General features: G+C 41.7%; 1 protein-coding gene across 1 annotated transcript in view; it reads left to right on the forward strand.

Annotated features, from left to right (window-relative positions):
* The window catches only part of C7 (complement C7), a 37,248-nt gene extending 26,531 nt beyond the window's left edge, over nucleotides 1–10,717 (forward strand). Inside the window, exons 16-18 of the mRNA XM_038402693.2 lie at nucleotides 722–818; nucleotides 7,273–7,457; nucleotides 9,172–10,717. Coding sequence (XP_038258621.1) covers nucleotides 722–818; nucleotides 7,273–7,457; nucleotides 9,172–9,359 — 470 coding nt within the window. The 3' untranslated portion in view covers nucleotides 9,360–10,717. The remainder of the gene's footprint in view (nucleotides 1–721; nucleotides 819–7,272; nucleotides 7,458–9,171) is intronic.
* The last annotated feature ends 1,912 nt before the right edge of the window (nucleotides 10,718–12,629 follow it).

Here is a 12,629-nt window from a genome sequence, read left to right on the forward strand (position 1 = left end):
AGTTTCCATTGGCTGCAGCCTCCAAATCAGAATATTTCTAACTAGAGATTTGAAGTCTCAGCTTCCACCATTCACATCAGATGAGCTTTTACTCTGAAACCTAGTGTAGATGAAAACCAGCAAAGTAGATGTCAACATTGCTAACTATTATTCAGTGCTGATCAGTACAGTAGAAATAGATAGTTACTGTAAAATTGGAAGTGGAATTTTAGATTGTAGACAGCACTTGCGTATTATTTATTATTTGTATTATCACCAGGATAATCATTGTGCTAGGCGCTGTACAAATTAAGGACAAAAAGACAGTCTCTGCCCAGAAGAGCATGCACTAAGTAGAAGACAAGAGACAAAAGGTCAATACAGACAGACTGATGGGGGAGGAAAAGGAAACAATGAGACAATATTGATCAGCATGATAGGCTGTGGTCTCAGTATCCCACAATCACATACAGTGCTCACATCCGTCCTACCCTGGCTGTCTCTGGGCCCAGAGCTAAAGCAGCATTCAGCAGTTGCACTAGCTACAGAGTTTATTACATTTTTAAATTCTGTTAATTCCATCTACACCGTACATAATTTTAATTACAGCAGGCTGTAATTTATGGCATTGTATAATATCCAGTACCTTTTAATGCAAGCAGGGGGATAATTCCACAGTTGCCATTTAATAGCCTTCATTTTTCTGATCTGTAATGGTTTTATCTGTGTTCTTTCACTTTAGTACCCAGCGTGAAACCAGAACTGACAGAACCTAAATGTCAGCCATGGGAGAAAGTGCAACAGTCGAAATGTGTATGTAAAATGCCCTATGAGTGTGGGTAAGTTCTGCCTGACATTGACAATAACTTTCTCACTTCATTCAAGACAAATTAAATTTCTCAGGATTTCAGTCCATGACAAATTAGACAGCTTTAGTTATACCAGGGAAAGTCACTGTGCTTTATTTACATTACCGTTCAATCAATCCCTATTCTTCACTTACCTGTCAGTGGGCATTAGCAGTGATGGAACTTAGGTAAATGGCTGAAGGTAAAGGGATAATTTCAGCTCCACTTGATCTGTGAAATTGGGGAGGGAAGGAAAGATAAAATGCTATTCTGGATATTTATAAGATCAAGGAAGAGTAAGAGCCAAGTCCTCCTGGGACATAAATTCTCCAAGTAATAAGCATGTGCAATAAAGCAGGTGGTTTTTCTGAGAGACCGGAGAGCTAGGAGAGATGCAATAATCTGAGCTCCCATTTACACAGCAATTTGAAGAGGCCAGTCTGTGACACCAGCAGAGTGCTTAAACTCACCTTTTTGCACCTCATAATGTGAAGGCTGGCTTGAGTTTATTGTTCATTTATTTAGTGCTTTGAGTCTCTGGGTCACTTTACTAATGGAACAAATGGTGCTGTGGTTTGGATTGGCCTTTATTGTGCTTGAAATCAAATGGCTCAACCACGGATTTATTTATTTTTTTAATGTGAGAAAATAGAAAAGTGTCCGGGACCCCACCAGGCAGTAAAAATTGGATTTTCAAAATTGCTCTGCACTCACAGTCGGGGTGAGATTTTCATAATAGCTGAGCACTTTGGGCGTGAGCTCTTGAAATCTGGCCATGTCCATCACAGTGGGAGCCACTGGGGACTGAGCACTTTTGAGAATCGGGCCCTTGTTTAGATGCCTAAATGTGAGCTGAACTCTTGAGAATCTGGCCCCAGGGCTAAACTGTATGCTCCTTATTGGTGAGCAATTACTAATTACATGAATAGTCCTAATGACTTTGGTGGAGTGGCTCAGGGAAAAAGGTTCTATTCAATGGGATCAAGGAGAGGATTTTCAGTCTTCTAAGTGACTTAAAGTCATTGGGACTTGTCAATGGAAGTTGTGCTCCGAAGTCACTCAGGCATTTTTGAAAATGCCACCTAGCCAACACAAGCTCTAACTAGCACATTTTGAATGTCTGAAAGTTAAAGTTAATGGGCCTCATTCAGTTTTAGTAGATCTGATTCATCACTGTGCTATGAGGAAGGATGGTCATGTGGTTAGGGCAACAGCCTGGGACATGGCTTTAAATCCAAACTTCCAGTGTGACCCTCAGTAAGTCACTTAGGGATAGATTTTTAAAGGTGTTTAGGCACCTAAAGATATAGATAGGCATCTTGCTTTTGAGAATCCCATTAGGCACCTAACTGTATCTTGAGATGCTTAAATACCTTTAAAAATCTGACCCTTAGTCTCTGTGCCCCATTCCCCATCTGTAAAAGGGGGATAATAGTGCTGCTCTACCTCACAGGGGAGTATTGAGGATAAATACCTTACAGATTAGGAGGTGCTCAGATACTATGGTGATGGGGGCCTTCTCAGTGCCTAAGATAAACAATGTGTAATGCTCTGTTAAACTGTGCTCTGTGTAACCAATGTAGTCTTGGAAGTCAGTAGTGTTGCAGCCACTTATGCAAAGATCTGGATTTGGCTCATGGTTTATAATTCTTTTTAGCCTTTGACACATTTTGTTCAAAGTGGCAGAAAAGTAAGTAAACAGTTCACTATTTCTCAGAAAGAAAGAAAGAAAGAAAGAAAGAAAGAAAGAAAGAAAGAAAGAAAGAAAGAAAGAAAGAAAACCCACCCCACCCCAACATTTTAGCAGAGAGAATAAATCAATTATTAAAAAAGATTAGATGGAATAGGCATCTAGTCAGTTGGTATTTAGTGTACTGCCATGTAAGGATTAAAGGATGTAATTTGAGTTTGTTCTCTTACTCTGAACCTGGTAGTACCTTAGTTTGCTGTGGAGACAACTCAGCCTCCACTCAGCCCAGCTGAGGAAATGTGGGAGCAATGACAGATTACACAGGAGTTGCTCCAGTGGGTCAGACCCCATGGTTCATCTAGTCCACTGCCCTGTCTCTGACAGTGGTTAGCACCAGATGTAGGAAAGTGAAAAACCCCACAGGAGGCAGATGTGAGATAATCTGCTCCACATGAGAGTTTTATCCTAATCCCCAATAGCTAGACATTGGTTTCAACCCTGAAGCAGAAGGTTTAATATCCTTCCAAAACTATAGTCTTGTTATCCATACAAATGTCTAATCCCTCTTTGACATCACATGACACTGAATTCCACAGTCTAATTTAAAATATAAGAAAAGATCTCTGAGCTATTAACAATTACCTTGGAGAAATTGTAGAGAATGGGAGAGATCCCAGAAGACTGGAAAAGAGAAATACAGCAGAATACTGGGCAATGACCGCTGATCCACCACTCTAGTCACTGTGAATCTAATTAATTACTCTAGAGTAGACCACAGTGGTGTAGCTAGGAGTGGAAATTTGGGTGAGCCCTGACCTTCCAGTGGGCGGGCAATGACAGACTGTGCTAGCTTCTCCCCCGATGCCACACCCTCTTCCTAGTCCTGGTGCCCCCAAACACAGGGTTTCACCTGCCGAGCTGGGCATGTGCATGGGCCCACAACCCCACCCCAATGCTCCAGTGTGGGTAGCCTTTGGGCTGAAATTCTTCACATTCCTTAGGGCAGAGGGAGAGGATAGGAACTGACCCCCCACTTCAGTTGAGCAGAGTCTGAAGGCTACCCCAAGCCCAGCCTCGCAGGGTACCCAGGCAGGGAAACAGATTCCCTGAGCCTCACCATCTTGGGAAGAGAGAAAGTTTATCCAGAGTGGGGAGGGAAAACTGGGGCAAGGGAGGGGCTGGACAGGGGGGGAGGCCAAGGGGCCGTAGTTGAGGAAGGGGTGGGACCCAGGGGGGGCACAGGACATGGGTGAGATGGCAGAACTTGGGGGCATAGCAGAGCCTGGAGTTGGGAGCACAGGGATGATGGGACTGGGGTGCAGGAGGGATCGGAGTTGTGGGGGGGGACAGGAGGAATCTGGGGGCACACCTTCCCCTACCCCCTCCAGCCAGCCCTTACCGCTCAGAAGGCATCAGAAGACAAGGCTGCCCGGGGCGCACAGGGTGCAGGGCAAACCCAGGGGGTGGGGTGTCTCACCGGGGCTCAAGTTCCGCCCACCCCTGCTGACCCCAGCTTGGTGTCAGTCTGCCTGCCCAGCTGGCCATGTCCCTCTGTCCTGTCGGTGCATCTGTGTGCCCGTGCTTCCTGCACTGCATGCTGCTGCTCTGGTCTCCAGCGCCCAGCCCAGTCATGCATCTTGGCGTCTGGCCTGGCTTCACTCCGCTCCGGCCCCAGTGCTAGCCCCACACAGATCTGCCTCCACGAGGCATACTCCCTGTCTGGGACAACTCACCCACTCCCAGCTTGTGGATTCAGGGGATCTGGCCCTGCCTGCACTCCATCCTGGATTTCAAGTGCCCGAGTGATGCTCAGGGCTGCTGTGGCAGCACTACACCCCTGCTCAGATTTGGGTGGGCCTGGATGCTAAGTGGGTGGGCCACCTATGGCTATGCTCCTGGTAGACCTCATTAATAAGAGCTGTGCTTAAGTGATGGCTGAGGAGAACTAAGAGGGTAATTAGGCCATTAGGCAGATAATACAAAAGGCACAGGAAGGAATTGAGAGGAGGTAGATAGGTCCTTCCTTCTCCCTCTGAAGCTGAGAGCTCCTTAGGACTGTAGGTGTAAGGCTATATAGCGTGTAAGGATGGTGGAAACTAATTTTGTAAATAGACTGCATCAGGTGTTTTACAAGCACAAAGTCTGAGTCATTTGTGGGATTGAACAGAGGCAGGACTGAATGGGCCCTCCCATAGGAAAATACAGTACCTGTTTATAAAAAGGGGAATAAGGACAACCCAGGGAATTATAGACCAGTGCGTTTAACTTTGATATCTGGAAAGATAATATAGCAAATAATCAAACAAATAAAAATACCTAGACAATAATAAAGTGATTGGTATAAAATCAACATGGATTTGTCAAGAACAAATCATGTCAAATTAACCTAATCACCTTCTTTTACAGGTTAACAAGCCTTGTGGATAGGGGGAAGTGGTAGATGTGAAATACCTCAACTTTAGTAAGGCTTTTGATACAGTCTCTCATGACCTTCTCTTAAACAAACTAGGGAAATATAGCCAAGACAAACCTACTATAAAGGTGGGTATAGAGCTGGCTGGAAAATTGAACTCAGAGCAGTTATCAATGGTTCACAGTCAAGTTGGAAGGGCATATCAAGTGGGTCTAGTTCTATTCAATAGCTTAATAAATGATTTGGAAAATGGATAAGAGAGTATATTTATAAACTTTGTGGATGATACCAAGGTTGGAGGGGTTGCAAGTGCTTTGGAGGAGAGGATTAGAATTCAAAATGACCTTTACGAACTCGAGAAATGATCTGAAATAAATAGAATGAAATTCAATAAAGACAAATGCAAAGTACTATAGATAAGAAAGAAGTATCAATAGCATAAATACAAAATGGGGAATGACTACCTAGGAAAGATTACTGCAGAAAAGGAGCTGAGGCTTATAGTGGATCACAAATTCAGTGTGAGTCAGCAATGTAATACTGCTGCAAAAAAAGTGAACACCCCCCCATTCTGAGATTAGCAGGAGTGTCATAAGCAACACACGAGAAGTAATTCTTCCATTCTAGTCAGCACTGATTAAGCCTTAACTGGAGTAGAGTGTCCAGTTCTGGGCACCACTCTTCAAGAAAGATGTGGACCAACTGGAGAAAGACCAGAGGAGACCAGCAAAAATGATTAAAGGTCTAGAAAACATTACCTACAAGGAAAGACTGAAAAAATTGGGTTTGTTTGATTTGGAGAAGAGAATTGTGAGGGTGGGACATGATAGTTTTCAAGTACATAAAAGTTTGTTTTAAAGAGAAGGAAGATAAAGTGTTCTTCTTATCCACTGAGGGTGGGACTAGAAGTAATGGGCTCAAATTTCACCCAAGGATATTCAGGTTAGACATTAGGAAAAAATTCCTAACTCTCAGGGTAGTTAAGCCCTGGATCAAATTACCTCGGTAGGTTGTGGAATCACCATCATTGGAGATTTTTAAAAACAGGTTAAACAAACACCTGTCAGGGATAGTTGAGATGATACTTATTCCTGCCTCAGTGCAGGGGACTGGACTAGATGACCTATTGAGGTCCTTTCTGGTTCTATATTTCTATGATTCTATTTCCTTTTATAAGTTTTGATTTTCTCACCTTTCAGTTTCATTTAATGTCCCCTTTTTCTTCTGTTAGAGGACAGGAAGAACAGAAGTTCCCAATTTACCTTCCCTAGACCATTCTTTATTTTATAGACATTTATCATGTCACCTCTAATTCATCTCCTTTCTACACTGAACAATCCCAGTCTTTTCAATCACTCTTCCTATGAGAGTTTTTTCCTTATCCCTAATCATACTTGTCACTCTTCTCTGAACCCCCTCCAAACTCTGCAAACTCCTTTTTGAAAAGGGGTGACCAGCACTGTGCATTGTGTTCTAGTTGAAGGTACCATTGATTTATATAATGGCAATATATTATTCTCTACATTATCATTCATCCCATTCCATATGCATCCTAATATTCTGTCTCCAAGCATCAAGGAGGCCCTAAATTATGCCTGGCTGCAGCAGTTCCCAAAGGGCTATTTTGCAACAAGGGGATTGCTGGAGTGCAGCATGTTCCAGCCACATCCCTTCCCATGGTATATCCTTGCCCTGGGGGAATCCTCACCAGCTGGTTCAATCAGCTTTTCACTTGCTTTGGATTGCTGAAGCATTACAAAGCAGGCAGACCAGTGAGTTAGGATCTTCCCCTTAGTCTTTTCTTTTCAGCTAAATTAAACAGCCTCGTATACAAATTTTTGTAAGTATTGTAAAAATCAGGTGTTGAAATTTGTTATTTTCAGACAAATAAGGCAATACAGTAAGTCTACTATGTGTTTTTAAAATAGCAAATGGTAGAAGCAACTGATTTTAGCTATCAAGAGGGTGTGGATAGCAGTGATGCCTACAACTGACATTTAGGCACTTAAATCTGGGGTTTATATGCCTAAATACGTTGGTGGATCTGGGCCTAAAGGCTAAAGCATGCTCCAATTGAAATCAGTGGAAAAATTCACAGAGATTTCAAAGGGCAGATAAAGGTCTTAAGTTAGGCACAGCATACCTGTGATGAAGAGAGAGAGAGAGAGAAAGAGCCTAATTCTGATCTCACTTACCTGGGTGTAAGCCATGAGTAACTTCACTGAAGTCACTGGGGATTCACCAATGTACGTGAGATCAGAATATAACAGTTTCTCCCCCCTTTTTAAGAGGTACCAAGATAAAGCAGAAGTAAATGATGTGATTTCTGCTTTTCTTTTCAGACCGTCTCTGGATGTCTGTGCCACAGATGAGAGAAGCAAGAGAAACACGGCCTTAACTGTGTGTAAGATGTACGCTCTTGAGTGTATGGGCAGAAAATACTCTTTGACCAGTGAGGAAAACTGCAGAATGCCTGCTGTAGCTGCAAAACCTTGTGGCTCATGTCATTTGTGGGAAACATGTGATGGTAAGAGAGTCCTCACAGTTAACATGGGTATATTAGGAGAAGCTGCCTGTGAATAAAAGGAAAACTATCCATGACTCTGCTCCTGGCTTGATGTGTCTCCATTTACCCATCTGTAAAATAGATATAATAATTCCTACCTACCTTCCAGAGGTGTTTGGAACATAGGAATTGCCCTCCTGAATCAGAGCTGAGGCCCATCTAGTCCTGTGCCCTGCTCTGACAGCGACCAAATGCTTCTATGCTGGAAAAAGCCTGTAGGAACTAATTGTGGAATAATAGGGAAAGTTTCTTGCTAACTCCCATTAATTAGAGATTGGAGCATGAAATTTGATATCCCTTCTAGAACCTTTGGGGTGAAATCTTGACTGCACTGAAGTAAAGGGCAAAACTCCCATTGACTTTGATGGGGCCATGATTTCACCCCGGTGTTTGTTATTAAATCCTTACTCATCTTAACTCTGGATGTTGTCACTATCCATGGCAATGTCCAATCCTTTTCTGCATCCCGCTGAGCGCTTGCCCTCAATGTTATCTTGTGGCAATGAATTCAGTGGCTAATTACATATTATGTGGAAAAAGTATTTCCTTTCATTGGTTCAAAAATTACTGCCTTTCAGTTTCATTGAACGTCCCCTTGGTCCTTCATTCTGAGAAAAGGTGAAGAGAAGTGCCTGGTCTATGCTCTATACTCTCATACATACTCATACATTATACTCTCTTTTCTAAAGTAAACAGTCCAAATCTTTTCAGTCTGTCATCAATTAGAAGTTCTTCCAGGCCCCTAATTATTCTTATCACTGGTCTCTGAATCTCCCCTGTTTCTATTACATCTCTTTTGACCTAGGGTGACCAGAATTAGTGTTTGTTAAATGCTTTGAGATCCCCACATACATACTAGTTGTTGTTATATTTCTATAATAAAACTCAAAAAACATATTTTTATCTCTTGTCTAGTGGGTTCAAGCAGTGATCCTTAGCAAACACTGTTTTTGAAGACAGAAAATGGGTAAAAAGAGTTAAAATAGAAAGAGAAGAAATCAGGAAAAAGAATAAACAAATAGACAGTCAAAATAACTAAGCCTTAAATAAGGACAACTGTGGGACTAGGTTAAACCTAAAAAAACAACACACAAATGGAAAAGAAATCTCCATATCCCTTATTGTTTGTATGTTGCTATTTAGGCCCTGATCCTGTGAACGCTTATGCATACATTTGCATACAAATGTGCATACATTTACTTATTTGAGCCGATCCATTGACATCAGTGAGATTACTTATTAGTAAAATTATATACATATGTAGAGTTTGCAGGATCAGTGCCTTAGCTTGTTACTCTCTGGCGCAGGATCTGTCATCTTATATGTTCTTTAAGCCTCTTGTCCATCAGATAAATAATAATCCATGCAATATTTTTTCAAGCAGTAATTTCAAATGAGTAGGAGAGTGCTGTACTCTCAGTCATCCTCAGCAAGTACTGCTCAGACTAGCAGCAGCCCCAATACACACTTATGACTTATGTTACAATAGAACTGCTGTTTGAATGTGTTTGTAGTTTCTTCACTGAACCTGAATATGATTACATCTGAACGAGAGCAGGAGCTCCTACTAATTGCTCAGTTAATGGGACAATTTCTGAAGCGAGGCAGGTTATGAGTCTGTTTTTCTTTCAGTGGAAGAGATACTAATATTGGGGTATGTGTGTTTTTTTTTAAGCTCAAACCAACAGATGTGTGTGCCGAGAAGCTGGGCAATGCGACAAGGGAGGAATAAGCATTTGCATTGAAATGAATGGGAAAGTCACCAGTAGGACAATGACTGAATGTGAGGCTGGTCTCCTGAGATGCCGGGGGGAGATTGTCACCCCTGTCAGCATAAGACCCTGTGATGTACAGAGTAAATAAGATATTTTATGGTTCATTTTGCTTATTGCCATGGGATATGTCAAAATGTCAATAGTTGGGCAGGTCATGCTTAAAAGAGCCTTTGAGTTTGTTTTTTCCTTTCTATGTACATAAAACCTTATTCTACCCAATGTAGGGCCTGACATGAAGCCCACTGAAAATCCATGAGGGTCTTTTCATTGGCCTCATTGGGCTTTGAATCAGGGCCCACAGTCCCTACTCAGCTCGAACAGTCCCATTAAAGCTAAAATAAGGGCTATATGTCTAGCCTGCTTTACATGGAATTGGCAAGTCTGCTTTACATTTCCTCTGGGTTAAAATGTTCCAAATTGGCCTTGATCCTACATCCTGCAGGCACATGGAACAATTTCTAGACTCAGTCTAAATCTGCAAATACCAAGGTGCTATTTATAAAGAGTGATTGATTTAAGTATCTAAAGCATGTAAATTAATTTGAAAAAAAAAAACCCAACAACCCACAAATGCACACATATGCTGAATGGACTGGATAGCTTCCCTGTGTAGAAACAAGGGAAAAGAATGGCCTATTAATGCAATAAGAGATATGATTATTCCCTTTTAATGAAGTAACTTTATTACCATTTTGCCTTATTCAATTAAGCACACTGCATGCACAGTACTGTACCTATCACTGAGCCTGAAGCATTTACAAGTCAAAGCAATGTGCACTAATAATGAAGACAACTTAAAATAATGAAAAGAATTAATATACTGTAGCTTCTTGTACTCAATTCTGCTTAATGGAAATATAACCATATATTTCACATTATCCTAACTTTCATTGATAGCTAAACTTTCAAACATAGGCAGCTAAATGGAACTTACCAAAATGGCATTTGTATATTTGCAAAATATGAATTTACACATGGAAAAGTATCTAGCAAAATCTGTTTTCAAAGGAAAATTTTTCAAGGTAGGTTGCTTTGGGGAGGTGTCTTCTAATAGAAATGGAGAAAACTGCACTAGTCTCCTTGGACGGTACTTTGGGGCAACTTCTTAAGGAAGGAGGCTGTCCAATAAAGGTGGTGTCTTGTACACCACAGCTTGTGAACCTAAACTCTGCAAACAGGCAACATGAACCTGCTTGTTTTATGCATGCAATGGGCATGTTTGCAGGTATACACACATACATTGCAAGTGCAATTTAGGTACCTGTGTTTGAAAATCCCTCCCTCCCCCCCTTTTTTTCCTCGTAGTTACTCTTAGATCAAAACAAGGACATGGGCAGGGGGCCGTAGTAGCAGAATGGACGATAAAATGAGTGGGATAAATTGTGAAACTTGTAGGTTTTTAAAGCAATGGATTTATATTTATCATTAAATGCCTATTAAACATAACAGGTCCTGTCATTTCTCCATATAATGACTATTGACTTATTTGTATGTGTGGTTGACCTGCATAAACCCTACCTCAGCCTGAAAAGGTCCATTCTGTGGTAGTACTGGAAATAAGAATTCTGAAATCTTCCTCTGGCACTTATTTGCATACTAGGCCTCTCAATACTTTGCCAGCTCACATATTTTCATAGAAGTGCCCTAGCTTCAGAAGCAAACTTAAAGCTCTGGAAATGCTTATTTGTGTAGTGAGGTTTCTTTCCCCTGGACTGATTATCCTACAATTATCATTTGACCCTTGGACATCCTGGTTCACCACTAAAGCTGCTCTTGCACAATAACTTATTTTGTTGGCTAGCAAAGTGTTGTCAAGTTTCCACATCCCAATCATAAAGAGGCAGATTCGGCAGCCCTCACTCAGGCTGAGTATTGCTTACTCACATGAGCCGTCTCTTTAAATTAGTAATTTGATCTGTTTGAGTTTGAACCACATTTAACAACCATGTTCTAGCCTTTAACTGGATCAAATTCTATGGCCTGTGTATTGCAGGATTTCAGTCTCATGGTTCCTTCTGGTCGTAAAATCTATGAATCTGATGCTCCGACCTGGCCAGTGTGCAACAATAAGGACCTGACTAACTTGCAAATGTCCTGTGTCAGAGTACAGTGTTATGACAAGTTTTTTTCCTTCCACACAGGCTCTAAAGCACAACTGTGTCATAATAAGGTATCATAGCATGGTACCTTTTGTAGTGTAAACAGGCCCAAAGAAAATCCCTGGAACAATTAAAAGGCATGTCTACACAGAACATTTTACTTTAAGCCAAGGGCAGGGCTTAAATTCAGCTGGAGCTCTCTGGAGCAGAGCTCTGGTAAATATTTTCAAACATTGTCTCCAGCCCGATGCTGTTATGGTTCTGAACTGGCAGGTCTGCAGCCCACTAGGGGGCTGTGAGTCGGTTTCAGAGGGTCAATGTCCCCTCCCCCCAGGTGCTGAAGCCCTGAGAGCCCCCCTCTCTGCAGAGCTGAAGCCCTGAGCCCCAGCATGCCCCGTGGGCAACGAGGGGCTGGGGAGCCTGGGAAATAGTCTATGAGAATTTAAGTCCTCGTCAAGGTCTATTAAGGTGTATTAAGGTCATAGTCCCCTGACCAGTTGTAGACAGGAACTATCCATGCTATAGCCATGTTACTGAACTATGATGCCTGTTTGTTTGTTGTTTGAATAGATTATCACATGGATTGGCTGTATATCACCAAAACCATGTGGTCAGACCATAGGAAAGAAGCTAGAACATGTTTTTAAAGCATGGTTATTACACAGATTTTTCCCACAAGCATTGCTTAGCCAAACTGTATTAGGAACTGATTTAGATGGAACCATGCTTAAACTCAATTTCCAAACATAGTTTAAAGACTAGGTTAGAGGAGACCTAAAGATCTATGGATTGTGGCTCTCCTTAATTCTAGAGACAAAGCAGGTTTCTGTGCATGCTCATTTGCATAGCTACACTCACCGTGTCTTTCCAGCTCACAGATATTTAGAATAAACCAGAACATTTGGTTTTTCTTGTGTGGGTGCTGAGTAGAACAGGGAAACTAATATAAAACAATTCAGCAAATCATCATCTCAACTTTTAAACAAATTTGCCAGACCGTGTTTGAGTGACTTTTGTGTTTACTTTCTTCAAACATTAAAATAAGAGAGTTTTACCAAAACAAATGCTCTCTGAATGAGACTTCTGAGCTCAGATGCTCAGATGGGGTTAGGAAACAAACTCTGTATTCATTTGCTGCAATCAGTTGCGCCAGAAATCTGATTGGAAGAGTTATGCTCAGTCAGTCAGTATCCAAGCACAAGGAAGCAGCACAACTTCAGTTTCAGATTTGGAAATTCAACGTAGCAAGTCAGATGCTA

The sequence above is a fragment of the Dermochelys coriacea genome, chromosome 5 (assembly GCF_009764565.3).
Source record: "Dermochelys coriacea isolate rDerCor1 chromosome 5, rDerCor1.pri.v4, whole genome shotgun sequence".
In the NCBI taxonomy this organism is placed as follows: Eukaryota; Metazoa; Chordata; order Testudines; family Dermochelyidae; genus Dermochelys; species Dermochelys coriacea.